At 46.5% G+C, this 24,728-nt stretch overlaps 1 protein-coding gene and 1 long non-coding RNA gene across 4 annotated transcripts in view; one reads left to right on the top strand and one right to left on the bottom strand.

Annotated features, from left to right (window-relative positions):
* The window catches only part of Osbpl10 (oxysterol binding protein like 10), a 257,610-nt gene that overhangs the window by 187,929 nt on the left and 44,953 nt on the right, over positions 1–24,728 (top strand). For all 3 annotated transcript variants that reach the window (XM_085688999.2, XM_048424343.3, XM_085689000.2), the window contains 2 exons: positions 1,549–1,759; positions 9,678–9,832. In XM_085688999.2, the coding sequence (XP_085545125.2) occupies positions 1,549–1,759; positions 9,678–9,832 (366 nt within the window). The remainder of the gene's footprint in view (positions 1–1,548; positions 1,760–9,677; positions 9,833–24,728) is intronic.
* On the bottom strand, positions 11,949–22,885 carry LOC125393326 (uncharacterized). The gene is made up of 3 exons (XR_007229773.3): positions 22,630–22,885; positions 12,746–12,868; positions 11,949–12,041 (listed from the first exon to the last, which is right to left on the bottom strand). It is a non-coding gene; the product is annotated as an uncharacterized LOC125393326 (long non-coding RNA).

The following is a 24,728-nucleotide window of genomic DNA, read 5'->3' as shown; positions in this document are numbered from 1 at the left end:
GAAGGCGGGGGGGGGGTGCTGTGTGGCAGTGGGAATGACAACAGCCATTTGTTCACATCTTAGAGAACCAGAAGCAGGGTGGGCTATATGCCCCAAGACCCACGCCTTAATGATCTACCTCATCCAACTTGGCCCCACTTACTGAAGGTTTCCCAACATCTCAAAACAGCACTACCAGTTGGGGACCAGGTATCCAAATTCACGAGCCTGTGGGACAGAACTCCTGAGAACGGTGGGTCCAAGTCCAGTGTCACATGTACCGTTACTGCTGCTTTCCAGCTGGGCTCATCATGCTGGTGGCGAGAGTCCTCTGGGATTGACAAGGTCAGAGGAGCCAGAAATGTCACTAGGAGCTGGGAGCAGGTTTCGTAGGCAAACCCAAAGAGCGACGGAGTGGTGTCTGAGGCGTAGGCCATGGCCCCACTCAGTGTTGGCAGCCCCATGACCTTGGGCTGCTGCTTTCTCACCCCCTTCTTGGAATGACTAATTATCTGCTGGATGTGGTGCTTAGCGCTTTATGCACATCATCTGATTTAATGTGACAAGCTGTAAAACACAGGGGGCCAGGATGGCACAAGACAACCATGGAGTACTTCGCTAGCTCTCTCTGGAGCATTTTCTCCTCAACGTGACATTCAAAGTCACAGTAAGACTGTGCTTCGCCTTGTGATGAGCTTGCATGGAGGGCAGACCACAGGAGGGTTTCTTGGTTTTGTCGTGGTGTAAGCCAGGGTGTAGGAATGGTTCTACCATTCCTGGTTGTTCTCTTCTCCCCAATGTCTCACGCGATGTGACAGAAAGCCGTGTTGTCTGTAATCATCAGAATGGGCTGGCTTGGCGGTGGTTTGACCATGTCTTTCCCTACATCAGCTCCCCATTTCACTCGGCTTTGGGATGGGGGTGCTTAGATGAGATGGACTGGAGCTGGAGGGGAAGCAAAAAACAACCCCTGCTCTGAGGGAGAGCCCTCCATAGAACAGTGTTGAGGAGGGGTGGAAAGTCTTCTGCTTTTTCTTTAAGGGTGTCGCATAGCCCAGGCTGGCTTTGAACTCACCATGTAGTACTGTCTCATGCAGCCCAGGCTGGCTTTGAACTCATGACCTTTTACTTCTGATCCTCTTGCCTCTACCCTCTAGTGCTGGGAGTACTGGTATACCACATCATGCCTGGTTTAAGTGGTGCTTGGGAATGAACCCAGAGCTTTGTGTATGCCAGACAAGGATTCTGCCAGCTAAGCTATCTCCAAAGCCCAGGACTTTTTGTTTTTAATGTATTTATTATTGACTTGTTTTCCGATGTCTGTAAAGTAGTACCTAATGGTTCAGCTATTCCTTTTTAACTCTGATGTCATTCTGATATTCTCTTTGGTCAGTATTTTAGGGTGTGAATAGATGGACCCCCACGCAGGCACCTGGGGCCTGACCACCACAGCAATGGCTAAATGTGCACAGAATACCCTGTGCGTAGAGCCTACCTGTCTCTGTCCCAACGCCAAAGCTCCCTGTGGGCTTGGGGCCTCTCCTTATCTCTGTTGTCCTTGTTTTCTAGATGATGAACCAGGTGGAAGGTCAGCAGAAGAACCTCGTGCACGCCATCGAGTCCCTTCCAGGCTCCGGCCCCCTCACTGCCTTGGACCAGGACCTGCTTCTCCTGAAGGCTACCTCCGCTGCCACCCTGAGCTGCCTTGGGGAGTGCCTCACCCTGCTCCAGCAGAGTGTGCGCCAGGTGGGCCCACCCAGCCACAAGCCAGGGTCTTCTGGTAAGTGCTCCCTTTTCAGCCCCTGAGCTTGCCTGGTTGAGATGCGTGTTGACCTGGTTGTACATGTGTGTATCCTGTTGTATCTGTCCATCCCTTCTTAATTTTCTGAGACAGGATCTCACTGTGTAGTCCAGGCTGGCTTTGACTTTACTATGTAGCCTAGGTTGGCCTTGATCTTTTGGTGATCCTCCTGCCTCAGCATTCTTAGAGCTGCAATTATGGGTATGGATCACCATGCCCTGCTTTTTACTCTTTGACTCTTTGGGGGCCTACCAACCAGCTCCCTAAAAAATACACACAGAGACTTATTACTTATGCATGCCTGTCCTTAGATTGGCTTGTTTCTAGCTAGTTTTTCTATTTCTGTATACCTTGGTTAACTTCTTACTCCAGACTTGCTGTGTAGCTGGGTGCTGGCCCCTGATGTTCTCCTCCTATTTATTCTGCCAGCCCCACCTATCCTTTCTCCTGCCTCGCTATTGGCTGTTCAGTTCTTTATCAGACCAATCAGGTGTTTTAGGCAGGCAAAGTAGCACAGCTTCACAGAGTTAAACCAATGTAACATAAAAGAATGCAACACATCTTTGCATCATTAAACAAATGTTCTACAGCATAAACAAATGTAACACATCTTTAATGGATATTCTACAACTATCCTTTGGTCCAGTGAAGTCTCCATCTCATCCTATAAAAATACAGCCAGAGTGTATCCTTTCAGATTTAGCAGCCTTGCCCTGATGTTCCATGCTGTTCGTGACTCTCGTCCTCAGTATGCCGCCTTTCAGATCATTGCTGGGGACCCTGCCTCCAGCTTTCCACAGTGTGTATCCACTGTAGTTACCAGCTACTCTAGATGGCAGACCCTACACATGGCCTTTCTCTTCTGCCCTGTTCACCCCCTCTAAAGGATAGGTTCATACAGCTCCCTTTAGGGCAGTATCATGCAGGCCCCCCTTGGGGCTGGTCATACGGGAGGATTTTATGAAGAACATTCCAGAAGCATTGCTAGTTCCTCTTCCAGAAGCCAAAGACAGAAACATCTAGTCTTAAGAGAATTCAGTCCTATCTGAGGTGTCAGTAGTAAGCAGACAGAAAGACATTGCTGAAGAATAAATTCAATAATAAAGGGGAAACTAGCTTTGGAGGAGAGGGTGGGTAAAATGGCTTGATCAGTAAAGTACTCCATCTCAAGACAAAACAAAACCAAAACCCAATAAGTAAATGATTTCAGGCTTCAAAAAGGCTACAGGAATAGTACAGGGGTGGAGGACAGGCTTAGGTTAAGAGCACTCGCTAGAGCTAGATTCCCAGTACTCACATTGCATGGCACCAACCTGCCTGTAATTCCAGTCCCAGGGAATCTGATGCCCTCCTCTGGCCTCTATAGACACTTACACTGGTGTGCACACATCCATGTGTAGGAGGGAGGGGGCCACTTGTTCTCCCTGGCCGACTGGCTAGCTTACATCTGAAATAACCACACAGAAACTGTATTCATTAAATTAATTCTTGGCCCATTAGCTCTAGTTTCTTATTGGCTAACTCTTACATCTTAATTTAATCCATTTCTATTAATCTGTGTATCACCATGAAGTTGTGACCTACCAACAAAGTTCCAGCATGTCTATCTCTGGCGGTGGATCCATGGCATCTCCCCCTGACTCTGCCCTTCTTCCTCCCAGCATTCAGTTCCATCTTTCCCACCTACCTAAGTTCTGTCCTATCAACAGGCCAAGGCAGTTTCTTTATTCATTAACCAAGAAAAGAAACACACAGACAGAAGGACCTCCTACACCATCCATGTCACCTCTATACACACCATGCCACATACATACACATAATTAAAAACAATAAAAATGATTGTTTAAGAAGAATAGTAGACTAGACTGTCTAGCCAGGGTGTCCAAGGACCCACCTATCTCTGCCTCCCTGGCACTTGGGTTATATGTTCATGAACGGACCCGCTTTTCAATGTTTACATGGGTGCTGGAGGTCAAACTTAGGTCCTCATGTTTGCAAAGCCAGCACTTTATCCACCTGAGCTGTCTCCCTAAGCCTCCATAAACATGCCTGAACATTGGAAGGCATCCTTGCTCACCACTATACCTGCACACTACTGGACTGGTGGGAGACGGAAGCTTCATGGGTAATTCATCTCTGCTCCCAGCTCATTTGAGACTTCTGTGTCCCTGTAACAACACAGTTTTTAAAATAATGTACACAAGCTATTTAAGTCTGTACCACACATTGGGAAAGAAATGGAGTCTCTTCTGGGTCTTCAGGGTTCAAACATGACCCATATCTAGTAGATCGGAGCGAATGTCACCATGAAATGTGTTTACTGACCATCTGGGGCCCCCTAGGCTGCCTGGCGCTATTGCAAGCTGACGTACACCGATGAAGATGTGCTTGTGTCTAAGGAGAACCAGGACGGGCAGGGGAGAGGGAGCAAAATCTCTCAGGGTTTTCGTAGCTCTCACACCTATGGTTCACCAAAGCCCTCTGTGTATAATTCTCCCTTACATAGGATTTGACTTTCTGATTCTTGCCCTATGTTGTTTTATATTCGGTGAATTTTTGACACCCTTTTTCCTCCCTTTTTTTTCTTTCTGTCCACTCCCCCCCCCATTCCCGTTCTTTCCCAACTTCCATTTAATGACAGGCTCTCATGCAGCCAAGCCTGGTGTTGGATTTGCTATGTAGACAAGTTTGACCTTGAACTTCTGATCTTCACGCCTCTACCTTCCAAGTGCTGGGAATAGAAGCAGCATGCCTGCCCCTGTGATGTCATAGCTCATCTCCTGTAACATTTCCTTGTGTCTCCAGGAACGCTGCTTGGCTGAGGCCCCTTTGTCTACAGGTGCAGATACACTGTGGTCCATCTTTTGTCCCAAGCATATCATATTTTCTTCTAGGTTTTTCGAGACAGGGTTTCTCTGTAACTTTAGCTTTGGAGCCTTTCCTGGGAACTAGCTCTTGTAGACCAGGCTGACCTTCAACTCAGAGAGATCTCCCTGCCTCTGCCTCCCAAGTGCTAGGTTTAAAGGTGTACACCGCCACCGCCTGGCTCCAAGCATATTTTCAAATGCACCTGCTTTCCTTCTATGCAGCCTTACTCCAGATCTGTCTCTGGGGCATCTTTAATGTTTTCAGAGATGTTTGTAGGGAAAAATAATGAGGTGATTTGGCTTTTCAGTTAAGGCTTGAATATGCAGCTCCCCATTCCTGCCTGTTCTGTGTCAGCAGCTTGCTGGGCACGTGTGCCTGGCTGGAAGGGGCTGAGGGTCTGTCCTTCCCAGCCTAGCTCTATGGGAAAAATGGGCAGAGATGGACTCAGAACTTAGAGCTGGTTCTGTACTTGGGATCCAGAGTGGAGGAGAATTGAAGCTTGATTTGGGGTTCAGAGAACTTGGTTGTCTGTTTCTTGTTGGTTGCTTACTGCTGGGGTTATTGTTCAGGGAAGGAGATCCAGCTCTAAGCAGAGGCTGCAACCACGCATTGTGGTTCCGGGTCAGAGCTGGACTGTCCCAGCCTGCTGAGCACAAAGTAGGCTTGGGAAATGGGGATGCTGGAGCCAGCTTGGTCAGGATGGTGACAGCAGGGTCCTAGTGGGCCTGAATGAGGACAGAAGCCAGACAGGCAATGGGAGAGCTAGAGCAGGAAGCAGTTAGTCCACTTTCCCTCCATCACGGTCCAGAATATTCTCATCTCCCAAGATTCCTGGAAAGTGCTGTTGGTAAGCGTGTCACGTTGAAAACGGTTAAATGTGAGGATCACACGACTATTCTGGGCTTTCCTGGCCATCTGCTTCGCTTTTCTTCTCCCTCCGCTCAGCGCCTTCCTTTTCTGTCTTTCCCCTCTTGTGGTAAAGCTGTCCACTGCCAGTCACTTTTATTTTATGGTTTTCAGCCAAGATAGACATGTGATCATGCCGTCAGTCCGTGAGTAGGTAGGAAAAGCTACAATCTCTCCTTGTGGTCTTTCAGATGGGTGAGCTTCTTAATCAGTCGAAACAAAGTTCTTGAGTGGTATTTTCTCCACAAAGGAAGCTGTCAGGCAAGGACTGGGAGATGGCCCTGTCAACACAGCGTTTGCATGTAAGCGTGAGGACCCAAGTTCAATCCTTAGACCACATGTTAAAACAAAACAAAATAGTTTGCTTTGGTGCCATGCATTTGTGATCCCAGCGGTGGACTGGGGAGGTAGAAACAGGGGACTCCCGGGGCTCGCCAACCAGGCTACTTCAGTCAGCAAGGTCCAGGCCAAACGAGGGAAACTCTGTCTCAAAGGTACAAGATGGCAGCAACTGCGACCTGAGGACAGACACCCAAGGCTTCCTCTGGCCTCTGCGTGCACGTGGGCACACCGCTCTCATTTCTCCTTGGCACGTGTGCAAGTTAGGAACACGTGGCTTTCTTCTGCAGGTGTGTCTCATACCTTCTCAGCTTTGGCAGTCACAGCCTAACTCTGGAACCCTGGAAGGTTTACTGAACCTGAAAGATGAGGTCACCCCAAATCAGCAGCCGAGGCTTCCAGGGGCCATCACCTGCTACAGCCTCTGGGTGGAGGTCGGATGATCCTCAGTGTCCTGAGGCTCCCAGGAGACAGGACTGATTGAGACATTTCAGCCAAATTCCTGTCTTTAAAACTGTGTGTGGAGCCGGGCACAGTGGCACACACTGCTGGGATCACAGGGAAGACAGGTGGAGGAGTGTGAGCGTGAAGCCAGCCTGGGCTATGTAGAGGCTCAGCAAAGGTGGAAGGAAAGAGAAGGCAGCCTGCTGTCTTTTTCTGCTAGCCTGGAGAATGGCTCTTGCTCTGGCACTTCCGGGTGCCTTTGCCTCCATGTTGCTTTCTGGCTACAAAACTCTGTTTCTCTTATCCTACCTTTGAGTTTTGGGAGAAAAGCCACAAAGGGGGTGACCACATGTTTTTGTTCTTGTTACACACCATGTTTTGAATCGTTAGTGGTGAAGACCGGGTGTACTTAAACTCCCTGCCTCTCTAGCCGACTGCCGGTATTTTTGGTGCTGTCACGTGTGGGCTGTTGCTGTATGTAAATGTAGTATCTATGTGGCCATGCTGGGTATTGAACTTAGGGCTTCATGCTTGCTGGCAAGTTCTTTTTTTCTGTTGTCACTGTCTTCATATTTTTCTACACGTTAATGGTTAATTCTCTCAATCATTTTGCCTTTGACGTGAGCTGTATAATTATGTTTAGAAAAATTATTCATCATCAGTTCAGAGCCCAGATAAAACCAGCGAGACGACAGCCTTGAGCATAGACTCTAAGTGCCCCAAATCTCAGGAATCAGGCCTGTGAGACGGCTCATTGGTAAAGGTATTCGCTGCCAAGTCAGATGGCCTGAGTTTGGTCCCCGGGACCCACATGGTGGAGAGAGAGAACCAAATCGTGAAAATGGTCTCTGACCTTCATATTCACATGGACACTGAGAAGCACTCCTGAGTGGGTGCGTGTGCACACCCATACAGAGTTACAGATGTGTATACATACGTTATAAAACGTATATATAAACGTATATAAAAACATCTCAGGAATGGTGGCAAGTGATGCTTTAGTGGACTGTTTCAAACTGAAATCAATGCAAAACCAACCCATGATGAACAGAATATCAAATTTTTACACAGGCAAGACTCAGTCAGCTCGGGCTGCGATTGCCAAGGCTAAACCAATGGATGCATATTTCTGGCAGTGCCGGAGGCTGGACTCCATCTGAAGGGTTTTCCCCTCCCCCACTAATGACCGTTCCCTCCCCCCTGACACATGTCACATGCTTTCACTTACCATGTGTGTGCAATGCCAACTCTGGTCTTTTCTTAAAGATACAGATCCTGTTGGATGAAGGCCCTTGCTGATGATTTCATTTAGCTTTAATTGCTTCTAGAAAATTCTGACTTCAGATCTTGTTGGGTTAGAGGTTAAGACATCACAATATGAATGGGGTAGGGATACAAACATTGAATCCCCAGCAGACAGGATTTAGGATTCAACATAGGCGCGGGGACAGGATATAGGGAATGGGACACCAGACACACAACAGACTAGGCAAGACAAGTGAGACTAAACCACAAGACTAACTGACTTTCTCCATGTTTTTCAATATGTATTCATTCATGTATGAATTCATTCATTTTTTTAAAAAAGATTTTGTGTGCATGAGTGTTTTGCCTGCGTGTATATCTGTGGATCACATTCATGAATCAGTGTCCATGAAAGTCAGAAGAGCAAGGTTGCCTCTACTCCATGGAGCTGGTGTTATAGGAAGGAAAGAGGAAACAGAGTCCAGTGTGTGCCCCAGCTGAGCTCAGACAACTGCAGGTTCTAGGAAGAAAGTGGGAAGCCACAATGTGCTTCTGATGCCCTTGGACCAGGGACCTCCTTGAGGCTTCTGAGCAGGTGTTGATTAGCTAACCACTCCCCCAACCCCACCCTCACCCCCGCCCCACTCACCCACCTTCCTGGAGGAGGTCTAGAGGGGCAGCCTCTGGAAAGTAGAGGTGGCCTGTGCAATGCTCTAAGATGCTAATGAACTTGGCTCACTGTGGGAAGGCTGGAGCCCACAGGGAGAGGGATGGAGCCTGCCAGATCTGGGCTGAGAAGGCTAAGAGGTTTTCATTTTCCTTCAGTTGGGGCTTAAGCAGCAGAGTTATGTAGTCTACTATATATGTATGTATTCAGAAGTATTGAGTATGGCATTGAAAAGAGAACACCACACCCAGCAACACACACACACACACACACACACACAGGGGGGGTGGTGGTGGAATGGGGTGGGGGCAACTGCCCCACTTTTGCTGCTGTCCGTCCTATTTTATGTCCACCAATCAGATTCTCTCAGGATGTTAAAGGTTTAAGTCATTTCTAGATTGGTTTTTTCCCCTCTGAGCAAGTTCAGGAAGAACGCCGGCCGACAGACAGGATTGCCTTGAGGATGGGACACCTGAGACCGTAGGACCGAGGGAGCCCCCACTCCCCGGGCTGTCGTTCCTTTCTCATTTATCCCTGCTCCTAGGTGGGGGACTGAATCTCCAGGCTGGAAGTGAGCCCACAGCGACCTATTTATTCACCTTGCTAGATTGCTATGGGGTAAAGAAATCTACCTGTCATTACTCCTGTCCCCATTAATAAGCTCGTGAAGATACATGATGATAATAATGCTATAAAAATCTTATCAGAGGAGAGAATCTTTTCTCCCCTCCCAGGCTTTGAAGGAAGATTGGGAAAATGCTTTTGGGTTAGCAGGCTGCTGTTTCTAAGAATTATTCTTGCTAGAATGGACCAGGCATATTGACGCTCAGTGATGGGTCTTCTTAATATCCCTGCACCTGGCCACACTGTCAGCATCTTTCCTGAGCTGTAACTACTAAACAACAGACCACGCTTTGAGAGGTCTCTGTGTGGCAATATGACCCGGTCTTTAACGTAACTATTATAAACTGTTTTTGAAGGTTTAAAAACAGCATTCTCCTACGTTGGTAGAAGGTATTGCTGGGGACTGGGGAAACGACTCTGGAAAGGCTCTTGTCACACAGGCTCGAGGACTTGGGTTTGCACTCAAGGGCCACATAAGAGCTGGGCACAGCAGTGTGCACCTGTATTACACCTGTATGACAAGCTCTGGGGAGGTGGGGACAGGTAGATCCGAAAAAGAAATTCAGGTGGAGAGTGATTGGGGAAGACACTTGATGAGAACCTCCGGCCCCCATGAGCATGAGTACACGTGATCTTCCTAGTCTGTGATGACTCTGGTCCTGAGACTGTAGGTAAATGTGTCTCCCATGCACAGTCAGGTACACCCCGCCATGTGTGACACAAAGCCCATGTCCCATGGGTCTCCTCACAGGTATTTCACAGGCTCTGGAGAGCAGCGGACATCATTCTCACTCTTTATTTCAGAAACCATCCTGGGATGGCATGGGCCCACGTCACATTCCGCAGACCAACTGAAAAATGGGACCCTTGGCTCTTTACCCTCAGCCAGTGCTAACATAACATGGGCAATTCTACCAAACTCTTCGGAAGAGGAGCATGGCTCCCAGCCGGAACCAGAGGTAAGCGTGCCCCCCCCCCCACCATTGCTTGCGTTCGTACTTGTTCAGAAAGTGACCGAGTGTGTTTGAAACTGGCTCACTGCTCTAAGAGGAGGCAAGTTATCAAATGCAAGAATTTCCCAGAAAGACAAAATCAGCTCCTTGCCTGACTGGAACCGCCCCCCCCACCCTTGACCTTGTGTGTGGCAGCTGCTGGGAGCCAATTGCCTTTCTACCAATAAGGAGCCTCCAATTTGGATTGAAATGAACCTCATTTTAACTTCAAATGGGAGAAATTCTAGCAGACCCTCCAAGTGTCTAAACGTGCCTATTGGCATGATGGGAGCAGTTGCAAGACATGCCACTCCCCTGAAGTATGGCTTCTTCATATGGTTCCTGCCCAAGCTCCCGCCTCGCCTCACAAGCTTGACTCCTGCATGCCTCTGACAGGGCAGGGGTGCAATGTCCTCACACGTGTTGTGTGCAGCAAGTTCAGGCTGCACAGGGGCATTGCCCTGCTCTGTCACAGGACAAGAACCCCTGCAGATGTTGGCCACCTGCCGGGTCCCAGCTGATTGCAAAGGACTCTACCGTCTGCCTGCCTGTCACAGCCCTGTTCCCCTAACTCCACCTCCAAGTGGCCGCGGGAAGGGAGCTAACTGTGGTTCCTCTTGCCAATTTTATTTTCTGCCAGGGGTGACAATGATCTATAATTTGATACACACATTCTCAAGATGATATCTTGAGTCAGGCTAAGGCCAGTTTTCACCATTTGTTAGAAATCGTTCTTAATCTCCAACAAATTAATTTTAGCCCGAAAACGGTGGTAACCTCACACTATGCGTGCGTTTGGATAGCTCTGATGAACAACCTAACTGATGTTCCTCTCCGAGCGAGCGTCTCCATCTGATACCCTTTGGCGGTGATTTGGTGGCGTAGCTCTGACAGAGGCAGGAGCCGGCTGCTAACAAATACCTCAGCCACTTCTTCAAGGGGCCTGAGCAGGGCTTGCATCGAGTAGGGAGGTGCACTTTGGCTGGTGGCTCTGCGGGGTGCAGGCTGAGACAGACGTGCAGCAGAGGGAGCTGCCTCTGAAGCTGGTGACTGCTGTCCCCTCAGCAGACTGGGTCAGTTGATGTTTGAGTTTGAGGATAACTACAGAGGTTTTCTTAAGAACCGAAATGAGCTGGCCGTGCTGGTGCGTACCTGTGGACCTGATACTTGGGTGGTGGAGATAGGTCAACTTGGGTGGCTACAAGGCAAGTTCCAGGCCAGCCTGGGCTACATGAGACCTCATCTCAAAGAAACAATGAGTATGTTAATTAACAAGCTAAAAAAAAATACAGGGGTATCAATATGGCTCAGTAGATCAAGTTACCGCCTATGTTACACTAGCAACCTGAGTTCAATCCCTGAAACCTATGTAAGTAATAAATATGCTAGGGAAGTCTGAGTTATCCATTCTTGTGTGAGTCCCCTATAACGTTTCTTCTCCCTTTGCCAGGTAGCTGTGTCCTCTGCCTCTTAAAGGTTGAGGCTGGTCTGTTGTTTTTACTCGAAGTTGTAGACAGCTTTAGCTACTCATCAGCAGCACTGGCAGAAGATATTATTCAATGTTTGTGCTCCTGGGGGCTGGGGAGTTGGTGTCTGCCACCAAACCTAATGAGCGGAGCTGGTCCCAGGACCCACAAGGCGGAGGGAGAGAGCCAACTCTCACAGGTAGTACTCCGACCTCCACATGAAATAAATATTTCTCTTAAAAATTAAAAAAAGGTTGTGTATGTGTGTGTGAGTATACTCCCTTACATGTGTGTGCCTGAGGAGGCCAGAAGAGGGTCTCAGATTCTCTGGAGCCAGAGTTGTGAGCTGTATGACATGGGTGCTGGGAGCCAAACTCGTGTCCTCTGCGGGAGCAGCAGGCACTTTTGCTAAGCCGTGTCTCCTGCCCCAGCAAAAAGGAAAAAAAGAAAGAAAAAAAAATCACTCACTTCCAAGCTTAGATTTTAAAAAATCTGAAAAAGAAGCCCTTTGGCCATTTGCATGGGAGTGGGCTATTTATTTCTTGCTGTCGGTGCTGCGTCCGTTCTTTGGTGAGAGGAATGTAAGGTGAAGCCCAGCGATTCCTCAAGGTGGAACGAGATGTCCAGGGGCGGGTGTCGTGACGGTTTTCAGAAGCAGGAGAATTCAAGTCCTCTGGTAAAGATTCTCTCATTGTTCCACAGTGACAGCCCTGGCAGACAATTCTCAAAATTCAAATGGCCACTGCCTAGGTGACAGTTTTCCTCTCAGAACATCATCTTTCTTCTCTCTCTCTCTCTCTCTCTCTCTCTCTCTCTCTCTCTCTCTCTCTCTCTCTAATACTTGGAGCAGCTAGCAAAATCCACCCAACAGCTCTCCTGTCAGATAAAGCAAAATGTGGCCAATGCCGCCTCCTCTACAATCGGGAGAAACCAACTTCAGGAGGGACAGAGGGGGACTTCTCAAGGCTGGACACTCCTTTGGTTCCCTCTGGTTCCTTACCTGTGTTGACATAGAGAATGTAATTCCCTATTGTAGTCCCTATTCAGAACTAATTCAAAGGGCCGAGGAGATGGTTCAGTTGGCAAAGTTTTGCCACTCAAGCTGAATTTGGGTCCCCAGCGCTCATGTAAAAGCTGGACATAGCGATGTACGTCTGTCTTTCCAGTGCTGAGGAGGCAGGGACATGAAGATCCCTGGGGTTTGCTGGCCAGCCACACTAGCGACTAGCGTTGGTGTGCCCCAGGTCCTGTGAAAGACTGTCTCAAAAAGATAAGGTGGAAAGCAGTCGAGGAAGACACTCAACCCCAATCTCTGCTGTCCACTTGTGTGTACACGTAGGAATACACACACACACACACACACACACACACACACACACGAGCTCTGTTGAGAACTATAGCTGTTGTGCGTCACCTCAAGGAAGGCATTTTCTCCTGTTTATTGCTTCCGCCATTCATCCTGTCTTCCACAGTCATAGTCAGAATACGGAAGTACATCCCATCTCCTCCACTGGATTCTGGCTTACCATCAAACCACCTGCGTACAGAAAAGACATGCATTTTCTTTTTTACGTTTATTTATTTAGTGTGTGTTTGGGGGACTGGGCTGCGTGCCACATGTGGAAGTCAGAAGACAGTTTGCCGTAGTCAGTTCTCTCCTACCACTGCGGGTCCGGGGATTTGAACTCAGGTCGTCAGGCTTTGTGGCAAGCACCCTCGGAGCCCACACATGCGTTTCCAAATTTAGTTTGCTTAATTCCCAGCAGAACCAAATCTCAAAGTGCAGCGTGTGTTTAATCCACACTCTGAGAGAGTGCGTTGGGCTCCAGGGTGGAATCCAGTGATGCTGGGGCCGGAACTGAATGTGAGGATGGAGTGTGCCCTCACAGGGTAATGAGTGAGGGTGGAACACATTTACAGCTTTATAAGACTACCGGAAATTCAAATTTAGTTCTCAGAAGATTTTAGTCTGCCTCCTTTGTCTCGGGGCAGCTTGTCAGGTCAGGCCGGCAGATGTGGAGGCTCCTTGGCCTGCCTTCTGTCTGTGGCTTGGCTTTTCCCCAGGTAGGGGTAAGGAGACGTCTGTGCACCCCGGGCAGGGCACAGACAGGTGGAGGAAGTGAGTCCATCCAGGCAACTTAGTGAACTAGGTTTTATCCGGGTTACTAGCAGAGCATGGCTGAGGGGCTCCTTTGTTCTCTAGTCTGTCTGGATGATGGGTGGCTTCTCTAGTCTGTCCTGACAGGTGGCCTTACTGAGTTTTGTCAGAAATGTGAAATCTCTTGTTCATGGCAGGTCTCGCCTCTGGCTGGCACCAGGCTTCAGCTAGCCCTTCCCACAGTATAAGACTATGGGGAGAAATTACAGTTCTTGAGACCCCTTATCTAGGTAATCTGCTCCCACGAGGAAGGGCACCCGTGTCTCTAGACTGCTGTCATCCCTGCCAGGGCAGTTATTTGAATCATTTGTTTTTACTTTTTTAAAATTGAGGTTTTGAAGAAAGAACAGAAAGTTCAAACAAAACCAGGCCTTTGGAGTTTAAATATCCTGACACCATATTTTAAATAACCGTTATTAAGCTCTTTGATACTTCATATCTGAGCAACATGTGATCTCATAGCCTTCTGCCAATTGAATGGCTAATGGTTTATATAAATCTGTGTCTATAAATCCAGACAAATCACGACTCTCACTTTAGCACTCTACACCTGGTGCGGGAGAATTATCTGTATTCTGTCAATCATATTTTAATAAAACGCTGATTGGCCAGGCAGGCAGTATAGGCGGGAAAGCCAGACAGGAAGTAGGGGTGGAGCAAAGAGACTTGGAGTATTCTGGAAGCAGAAGCTCTCTCTCAGCCACTCCTGCGCAGATCACTGAAGAAGCAACATGTAAGCTGCCCCCGCTGGAAAAGGTACTGAGCCATTATGGCTAACATAGATAATGATAATGGATTAATATAAGTTACAAGGACTAATAAGAAGCCTGACCCAATGGGCCAATCAGTTTATAACCTGATGTAGACTCCGTGTGATTTTCCTTGGGACTTGCTGGCTTGTTGGGGTACTGGGCGGGACAGAAACCCCAACAAGCTGGCCCTCATGTTACATATGGCGCCAACGTGTGGATAACTGAATCCACAGAAAGCCTGAGAAAGTTTGGGAAAGAATAGAGTAAAGTATGTTTTCTTGGTAGCAGCAATTTTTCGGTTCTGCTCTGCTTGCTAGAGGCAAGCAAGGCTCTCCTCTAAGAGAGGCTTCCTGACTCAGCTTTAGCTACAAAACTTTGTAGCTCTTTTAAGAGGTCCTGCCACAAAACACTTAAACTGTGTTGAGGAAAAGCTGAACGCATGCTTTTCGGTTTTCAGCCATAGCAGGAAAAAAGCTGCGCTGTTTTAAAATGCTGGCTGTCCTGCCAGGGCAAACTCTGACTCTTTCAGGCAGGCAGTCCGACTGAGTGTGGTCTGTGAGCAGAATGCTGCAGCTTGCTGGCAAGGACCTTGAAACGCCATAGAGTTGTGGCAGTAAAAGGCTCCAGTGGTACCTCTACCATGAGTCTGGCCGTCAAAGCCACGGTTTTAGACTCATATAGCCAGAAAAAGAAAAATATACAATAAAGAGAGATTCAAAGAGGAAGAAAACCTCTAAATGGTTTACAGTGTGTATATGCAGGCTAAAAGTTAAAGTTCTTAAAGTTAAAAGGAAAGAAAGAGAGTAGTTGGGTGTGGTGGTACACATCTTTAATCCCAATGCCTGGGAGGCAGAGGCATATTGACCTCTGTGACTTCAAGGGGTAGAGGTAGATTGACCTGTGACGACCTCAAGGTGTGGTAGTACACGCCTTTAATCCCAATGCCTGGGAGGCAGAGACAGATCTCTGTGAGTTCAAGGTGTGGTAGCATACACCTTTAATCCCAGCACTGGGGAGGCAGAGACAGGAGGATCTCTGTGAGTTCAAAGACAGCCTGGTCTACAGTGTTATTCCAGGACAAAGATATACAAAGATCCTGTCTCAAAAAGTAAAAGTAAAAATAAAAGAAATAGAGGTTAAAATAAAGCCACACAAAGATGGAAAATACAAAGAGAATCTTGATACTGTATGTTATTATGCTCTCTTTGAATTGTTTGATTGTTGAGGAAGGAGCAACAGCTGCTAAAAGACTTTTGTTTATAAATGCTGCTGAACTAACCCAAGATAGGTATTTTGAAAATACCTTGGCTTCAAAATTGAAGTCAAAAGGTATGTTACTTTGGAGAAGAGATTTTGCTTTTGTTTCCACAGAAAACGAGAGTCTCTGGATTTATTCAGAGTTAAGAATAATCACCTTTGACCAAGGGAGGCCACCTGAAAAATCTCCGATAGGAACAGATGGCCCAGATGACAGAGGTCTACATCCAGAACTGATCCAAGACTGCTGCCTGAGATGATCGAGACTCACAGGATACTCCAGTCATGACTTGATTATAACTCTAAATTTTCTTTAGGTCCCCTTAAGACTATCAGCGCCCCTAACCAGCAGGAAGTAGCCTGAAATACTACGCCCACATTCCCAACAAATGGATTATGGGTATTTTCCTTTGTTTAAAAAAAAAAAAAGAGAGGGAAATGGTGCGGGAGAATTATCTGTATTCTGTCAATCATATTTTAATAAAACGCTGATTGGCCAGGCAGGCAGTATAGGCGGGAAAGCCAGACAGGAAGTAGGGGTGGAGCAAAGAGACTTGGAGTATTCTGGAAGCAGAAGCTCTCTCTCAGCCACTCCTGCGCAGATCACTGAAGAAGCAACATGTAAGCTGCCCCCGCTGGAAAAGGTACTGAGCCATTATGGCTAACATAGATAATGATAATGGATTAATATAAGTTACAAGGACTAATAAGAAGCCTGACCCAATGGGCCAATCAGTTTATAACCTTATGGAGTCCTGTGTGTAATTTCTCTTTGGGATTTGCCGGCTGTTGGGGTACCGGGCGGGACGGAAACCCCAACAAGCCGGCCCTCATGTTACATACACCAGTGAAAAGCACTTCATGAGGCATGAAGACCTTAGGGCTTTTGTCTCTAGCTTTTTGTCTAAGTCCATTTGGCAGCATGGAGACTTTTGTAATGCGTAGAATTATCTGGTTTATAAACAGATCTGAAAATCATAAAAAATGAACCAATTTCCCAGTGACATTTCCATGATGTTGCTTCTGTCGGACACATTACATAGCAGTTAGATACTACCCATGACAGGCGGGCAGGTAGCATTATATATATTAATATTATAAGAATATTTTAACCTACATATTAGAAACATTAAAAATTGAGCTCAGGGCTGGTGAGGTGATACAAGCACTTGCTGTAAAAATCTGGTGACCTGAGTGTAAGGCTCAGAACCTATGGTAGAGGGTAAAAAGGTGACCCATAGAAGTTTCTGGTGTTAGCGTGTGTGCCCACACTAACACATGCCCAAAAGACTGATAAATAATTAAAAATGTCAGTCAGGGTCTGGAGGTATAGCTTGATGGTTAAGGGCAGTCGCTGAAAAACAATGAGGACCCAAGTTCGAATCACAGCATCTTTGTGGCAAGCACACCTTTAACCCCAGTGCCGGGGTGAGCGGAGATCAGGGAGTAAGTGTCTGGAGCTTGCTGGCTGCCAGTCCAGCTGGAAAAAAAAAAACCATAAACTATAGGTTCAGAGATAGACCGTGCCTCAAAGGAATAAGGTAGAGAGCCATGAGGACACTTGACACCTTCCACATACAGGCCCATACACCACACATAGACCTGTCTACCATACACAGACCCATACACCACACATAGACCCATATGCACCACAAACAGGCCCACATACCACACACAAACTCATACACCACACCAAGACCTATACATACCACAAACAGACCCATATACATACCACACACAGGCCCATACACACCACACACAAGCCCGTACACCATATATAGGTCCATAAATAACACGTACAGGCCAACACATCACACATAGGCTAATATATCACACACAGATCCATACACCATACACACAGACCTGTATACCATACACAGGCCAACATACCACACACAGACCCGTACATCACACACAAGCTCATACACATCACACACAGGCCTATACACACTACGCAAACAGGCCCATACACCATACACAGATCCATACATACCATACAGAGGCCCTTATATACACAGGATCACACACCATACACAGATTCATATACCACACAACAGGTCCATACACACCACACAGACCACACTCACACAAAAAATAAACAAGTCTTGAATCAATTAAAGCATTCTAAATTTAATTCTGTCTTTTTGTTAACAGTACTTGTTTAACCTTAATAATTTCATTATGTATAAAATTAGACATCAAGACATGACATTTTATAGTAAGATGTATATTATCTATCAGCAATGAACTAATGTTGAGTAATGACTTTATTCTCCAGTAGCAGAAGCAGCCTATCTCAACATGGATGAAATGTATGTATATTTCTGGAGCAAAGGTCAGAAGCTACACAAAGCTATCTCTGCACAATGGACCAGGCTTTTTTAAGTTTTAATCTTTTGAATTTATATTTTATCCTTTCCAAGCAGAAAGCATTTCATAAAGTTCTCTGAAAATTTGATGGGAATCATTTTTTTTTAATTGACCCTTTTGCTGCAGAATATCCGTTCTCTCTCTTCCTGGTATGATCCAGTGACATTGACTTTCCCCTAGATACACTCACACCAAAGCTGCCCCAGCTGCTTCACCCTGCTGCTCAGGGCTGGTTTCTTCTGTTATCCCGTCACGAGGAGGAAATGGCACAATAATGGAATGTAGAGATCGTTGACAAACCCATTCGTGATTGTATATGTATAATAACTTTAGTGATAAAATCTTATGTCAGGGCTGGTTATGAGCGCTGACTGCTCTTGCAGAGACCTGCATTCTGTCCCCAGAACCCACTTGGTGACTCACAACCACTGTAACCCCAGTTCCAGGGGATCCGATGCCCTTTCTGGCCTCTGGAGGCAAATGTGCTCACATGCACAAACAAGCACACACATAGACACACACACATAGACACACACACACACACAACACACACACACACAACACACACACACAACACACACACACAACACACAAGAATTAAATAAAGCTCTAAGTGTTTATAATTAGAAGAATATAAATTAAATATTTATTGCTATAAATATTATAGCAATAATCTAATAAAAGGATTTTTTTTAAAGTAAGGTCTTACTGTATAGCCCTGGATGACATGGCTCTATGTAGACCAGACTGGTATCAGACTCACAGAGCTCATTCTGCCTCTGCTTCCCAAGTGCTGGTATTAAAGGTGTGCACCACCACACATTGTCAGAGAGTTTTTGTTGTTGTTTGACACAGGGTTTTTCTTTGTAGCCCTGGCTTCCTTGAACTTCACTGTGTAGACCAAGCTGACCTCAAACTCAAAGAGATCCACCTGCCTCAGTCTCCTGAATCCTCGGATTAAAGGGACACACCACCACATCTATCTCATAAAAGGATTTTTTAATGAATGCCATTCTCAAGCATTTTGACTTTATTTCCGTAATTACATGTTGAGTTTCTTATATCTTAGAAAACTTATCCTTGGCAACCTCCATATATCACGGAAATGTTACAAAGCAATTATAAAAAGATTCTTTCTATTAGTTTTCCAAATGTATTTAAAAATCACATATCTTGATTAGCATAAAGTATTTTTATGTCTTGTTTTCTATTGCCCTCGAATACCAAGGGGGAAGTGTAAAATTTAATTTCCTTTTAGAATCTGTTTTAGAAGAAAATCCTTACCAAAATTTATGTAGCAAATAAAAAATTTTCTTACTTAATTCACTTTTATCTTATGCCTTAATGAGGACTATTTGATGCAAACGCTGACGGTACTGTGAAGGCTTCACTTGAGATGTTTATTTTCCCCCTAGAATACTTCCTTGAGAAGATCAGATATTCCTTAATGGTGTGTTCAGAACATCTTAATGTTCTGTGAAGCACATTCAGTGTGCTCAATATTTCATTTTTAATAGATTTTATAAAGTTAAAGGTATGGAAGTTTATATGGTAAGAAAGTATAGATCTATCATGTCTATGAAACAATAAGCCTGTTATAGTTATGACAAAGAAAATCTAGGTTCCTCTGCCTTAGTTCATGCTTTGTTGTAAATTGTGTCACTGGGTTTTACAGTGTCCCATCTGGGGCTGGCGAAATGGATCAGTGGGCAAACCTGATGACCCGAGTTCAATCCCAGGTCTCCTCCCGTGGTTGAAAGAGAACCAATTCTACCAAGTTGTCACCTGACCTCTGAACAACAACATTGCATGCCTGTGGCCCACACACATACATATAGGATAAATTTGGGGTTGGGTGTGGTGGTGCACGCCTTTAAGCCCAGCTCTTAGGAGGCAGAGGCAGGTGGATCTCTGTGAGTTTGAGGCCAGCCTGGTCTACATGGCGAGTTCTAGGCCAGCCAGAGAGACTCTGTTTCAATTTTTTAAAAAATGATTTTAGTTTAAATTGATAAAAAAAATTAAGTGACTTCTCAGGTTCAATAGCTGTCCTTTTAATCCCCGCATTTCATCTAGGCGTGGGTAAGGTAAGAGCCTTCAACAACCCTGTTTCTTTAGCAGAGTTGGGGGTAAGATGACTAAAGCTTAAAATTGTTTTAAAGTGTTTATAGTCTTACATGTGCAGACATACTCGCGAAAATGTTTCAGTAGACATGGGAATTATAGCAGTGTTAAGCTAAGCTGAGTCAGAGGCAGGAGGATCACTTTAAAGACCAGTCTGGACTCCAGAGTGAAACCTTATGTTAAAACACACACACACGCACACGCGTGCACATGCTCATGCGCTCTCTCTCTCTCTCTCTCTCTCTCTCTCTCTCTGCAATAAGATAGAGTCAGAAGCACAGACTAAAAGGCTGACATACAAAATGACGCATAGGAACAATTATAAATGTCGCTCTTAAGCCCCTGGAAGTGCGAGTCGGCATTCTCCCTGGCAGCCTCAGAAACTTGGTATTTTCTGTGCTTATGCAAATTACGATGGAGATCTTTCCAAAAATGTACTCATGAAATGCAGACAGGCAGGCTCCCTGGGAACATTAGGTCCTTGAACTTAACCCCACAGTGTCATTACCCCAAAAGTAAACAAGATGGATATTCGAGCCTCAGACAACTGGAGGTAGTTTTTCTCACAACAGCTACTACAGCGAATTGACATGGAGGGTCCAAGTGACTCTTCTACTTCAGATGCTGTATACAGATTAGAACATTTTTCTTTTCATGTGTGTATGTCTGGGGGCAAGGTTATGCACAAGCATTAAGGTGTTTCCAGAGGCCAGGGGTCAACTCTTGGAGTTAGGATTACAGGTAGCCTCCATGTGAGTGTTGGGAGCTGAAGTCAGGTCCTTTGGAAGAGCAGCCAGTGCCGAGCCATCTCTCCAGCCTTACAGTTTAAGGAACACTGTTAGCTAAAGGCCAGCAGGTCTGTCACCTATCTGTCTGTGACACAGCTGGTTTAGTTCTTTCCTGTGAGAAGACGGAAAAGGCCACTTGTTGTCGGAGGGGCTGCTAGGTCATTTTCCTACCGCCCAGCAGCTCAGACCCGAAATAACCACACAGATACTGTATTAATTAAATCACTGTTTGGCCCATTAGCTCTAGTTTCTTATTGGCTAGCTCTTACATATTAATTTAATTCTAGTAATCTATGTACTGCCACATGACTGTGGCTTACCAGGTAAAGTTCCATCTAGCTCCCAGGGCTACATGGCTTCTTCCTGACTCTGTCTCCTTTCTCCCAGAATTCAGTTTAGTTTTCCCCACCTACCTACTTTCTGCCCTACCAACAGACCAAGGCAGTTTCTTTATTCACCAATGGTACTCACAGCATACAGAGGGGAATCCTGCATCAGCCACTGGCACTCAATCTCCTTGTCATCTTTCACAACAGTCCCTGCACTCTGAACACTGAGGGGCATTAGTTTCTCTCTCTCTAGGATTTCAAAATCTGCTCTGCCACCCCCTCCTGCCCCAGCATGCTCTCTTTCAGCATGGGTCAGTTTACAATTAGATGCCCAGTTTATCAATTCAATTCTCTAAGTGGGGGAATATCTGGTGAACTTTATTTTTATGGTTCTGGCTACATGTTCAAAGCCTATATAGTGAACCTTTAAAAATATCCCCAGTAGCCAGCATGGTGATATAGGCCTGACTTAGTTAGGGTTTCTATTGCTGTGAAGAGACACCATGACTCAGCAATGCTTATAAAGGAAACACATTTAATTGGGGTGGCTTACAGTTCAGAGGTTTAGTCCATTGTCATCATGGTGCGACACGGTGGTGTGCAGGCAGACATGGTGCTGGAGGAGTAGTTGAGTGTCCTACATCTTGACTTGTAGGCAAGAGGAAGTGGTCTGTTTCACTGGGTGTGGCTTGAGCACATAGGAGACCTCAAAGCCCGCCTCCGCAGTGATGCACTTCCTCCAACAAGACCACACCCACTCCAACAAGGCCACACTTAATAGTGCCACCCCCTTTGTGGCCTATTTTCTCTCAAACCACCACAAGGCCCATAATCTCAGTTACTCAGGAGGCAGAGACAGGAGAATCAGGTTAGCCTGGACTATAGAATGAGTTCAAGACCAGCCTGAGAACTTAGTTCAATTATATCTTAAAATAAAGTAACCTAGGTTATAACTTGGTGGTAGAGCATTTGTCAAGCATGGATGAGACCCTGGGTTTGATCCCAGGTTCTGAAAAATGAAATTTTTTTTTCAAATCCACCATGAATAATGTAATAAAAACAATGAAAGACAGTGTTAGATTAGTCTTTGTTGTAGGTTTTTTTTTTATTTTTGTTTTTTGTTTGTTTGAGACAGGGTTTCTCTGTGTAGCCTTGGCTGCCCTGAAACTCACTCTCTAGACCAGGCTGGCCTCAGACTCATGGAGATCCGCCTGCCTCTGCCTCCTGAGTGCTGGGGTTAAAGGCGTGTGCCACCACCACCAAGCTGCGTTACATTAGTTTTGAGGAACGAATATTTGGTTCTCAGAGTCATCACATTTTAGGGGATCAATAAAGACTGCACTATGCAGTCAAGGATGACCCTGAGGATTCTGTTTCCACCTCCCAAGGGTTGGAGAACAAATGTACTGGGTTGAACCCAAGGCCTCATGCGCACTGGGCAAGCACCATGCCAATGGAGCATCCCTAGCCCTTCAAGAACTCATTTGATTGACATCTGGCAGCCTGTGAGACCTCTTACTTACAGGCGTGGCTGTGTTTTCTTCTATGGCTTGGGAGATTCCTGCCGTTTATGCTGCACCCTCAAGGTCTTCTTCCTTTCCGTTTTCACTTCTTCCTCCCCTTCTGTCTGTGGTGGTGATGTTTGCCCTCTTGGCCAGGCATTGCTTTTACAAGAGGATTGGAGTATTGTTGCGGTCCTAAATCACACCTTGGCCAGTGGCACGTGCCTGGGGGACTTCATGGAGTTTGGTGCTGGGCCCAGTCATCTTTGGGGAGTGTTCACCATGTCACCTTTCTGAGCTCCCACCCCCTGCGACAGTGACTTTGTGACGTAAGCATCCATCAGAGTGCTGGGGACACAGTGACCTTGAGTTTTTGTCCATTGTGAGCCGCTGCCTTATGGTAAAGCAGCATCAAGGGGCACAGTTTCTCCTCTCTGACCACAGTTCCCAGAGGCCCTGACGCCGTGAATGAGAGGGGCTTTAAATAACACACTGTTGTGTATGCTGCGCCCCCTTTCTCCACTTCCTCTCTCTCCTCCCCATCATTCCTGTGGCCTTGAAGGGCAGCTGTGAACCAGAGGAGAAACGTTGAAGAGATTGTAGCGATGTGGTAGGCAACATTTACCATTCTGTTTGGCGCCCTTACCCTAGCCCTCTCCACATGACCCCCCAATCCCATAGCTCTCTCTCTCTCCTTACCCCTGGCTAGCCTAGACCCATCAGATTGTGCCGGCAGAGAGGAGCCCCACGCCAGCAGAGTAGCCCACATTTTTATTTGTCTATGGTGAATAAGTATCCCAGAGTGATTTATATGCCAGCTCTCGTGACGTTCGCTTTTCGAAGATGGAAAGTCAGCACTCAGCAATTTATGATCTTGGGGAAAGAACATTCTGGAAGAAAGGAGCCAAGTATTTTTTGTCTGTTCTGTAGGCTTTGCCTGATTCAATTGATGAATGCCTGCATCTTTTTTTTTTTTCTTTTCAGTTTGAATTGAGTTCTGTAGCATTGCAGGAGTTCTCTGGGTGCCAAATCATAATTATGGATTTGGGGGGTTGTGGCATTGAGGTACCTGGAGCAACTAGGCAGGAAGTAGAGGATGTGTGAGTGGAGCAGGGGAGTGAACCTTTTTGAGGGCGAACTGGGGAATATTCTGAGTTCCAGCAGGTGTTGTTCATGCCATGTGCAAACAGTGCCAGAACGACCACTTCCTTTTAGTTGTGTCCAGTGGTTTTGTGTGTGTGCTCACGTGTGGGGATTCACGAACAACGTGTGGAACTCAGTTCTCCCCATCCACCACACGGGTCCCTGGGCTTGAACTTGGGCTGTCAGTCTTGGCAGCAGGTGCGTTTTCCTGCTGAGCCATTTCACCCATCCAGCAGGACCACGGCTCTAGAATTTGGACACCCTGCTGTGTTGCTTGCCTATCCTGTCCCCACCTCTTCAGGAGCACATATTGCTCTGCAAGGAGTGTACATCTAGGGCTGAGTTCTGGGTGGGCTCTGTGAGGAGAGTGTCATCAGGGGTCATGGGGTACTCTGTCACTGTGCCTCCTCCCTTCTCTGATGAGCATTCAGTCCAGTCCCTTACCCCGCCCCCTTCTTCAGTTTCTCACCAGGCACAGCTTGCAGCATGCAGCCTTAACTATCCCATGCTGCACACCATCGTCTTGCGTGTCCGCGTGTTGTTGCACATATGTGATTGAGCCTATCTGTGTTGCGGTCAGAAGACAAGCCTCTGCAATTCATCTTGCTCTTTGAGACTGCGTCTCTCGGCAGCTTTAAACTCGCCTAGTAGACCAGGCTGGGCAGCCGGGGAGCCCCAGGGATCCACCCATCTCTGCCTCTCCAGAACTAGGATTACAAGTGTGTGTCAGAATGCCTGACCTTTTAACATGGGTTTGGGGGCTCAAACTCAGGTTCTCTTGCAAAATGAGCATGTTACCAACTGAGTCTCTCTATCCCGGCTTCTGTGTTTCTTCCTCTTTATTGACTCTCACAGTCCTAACTAATAGCCTTGTTACTGATATGGATAAGATGGCAGAAACCAGTCACTTGAAAGAAAAGGAATTCTAAACATTGGGCAGAAATGGAACTAGTCCCAGTTGGACCCTGAAGGCCATG

The sequence above is a fragment of the Myodes glareolus genome, chromosome 4 (assembly GCF_982192425.1).
Source record: "Myodes glareolus chromosome 4, mMyoGla1.1, whole genome shotgun sequence".
Lineage (NCBI taxonomy): Eukaryota > Metazoa > Chordata > Mammalia > Rodentia > Cricetidae > Myodes > Myodes glareolus.
This window is presented reverse-complemented; position numbering and strand designations above follow the sequence as displayed.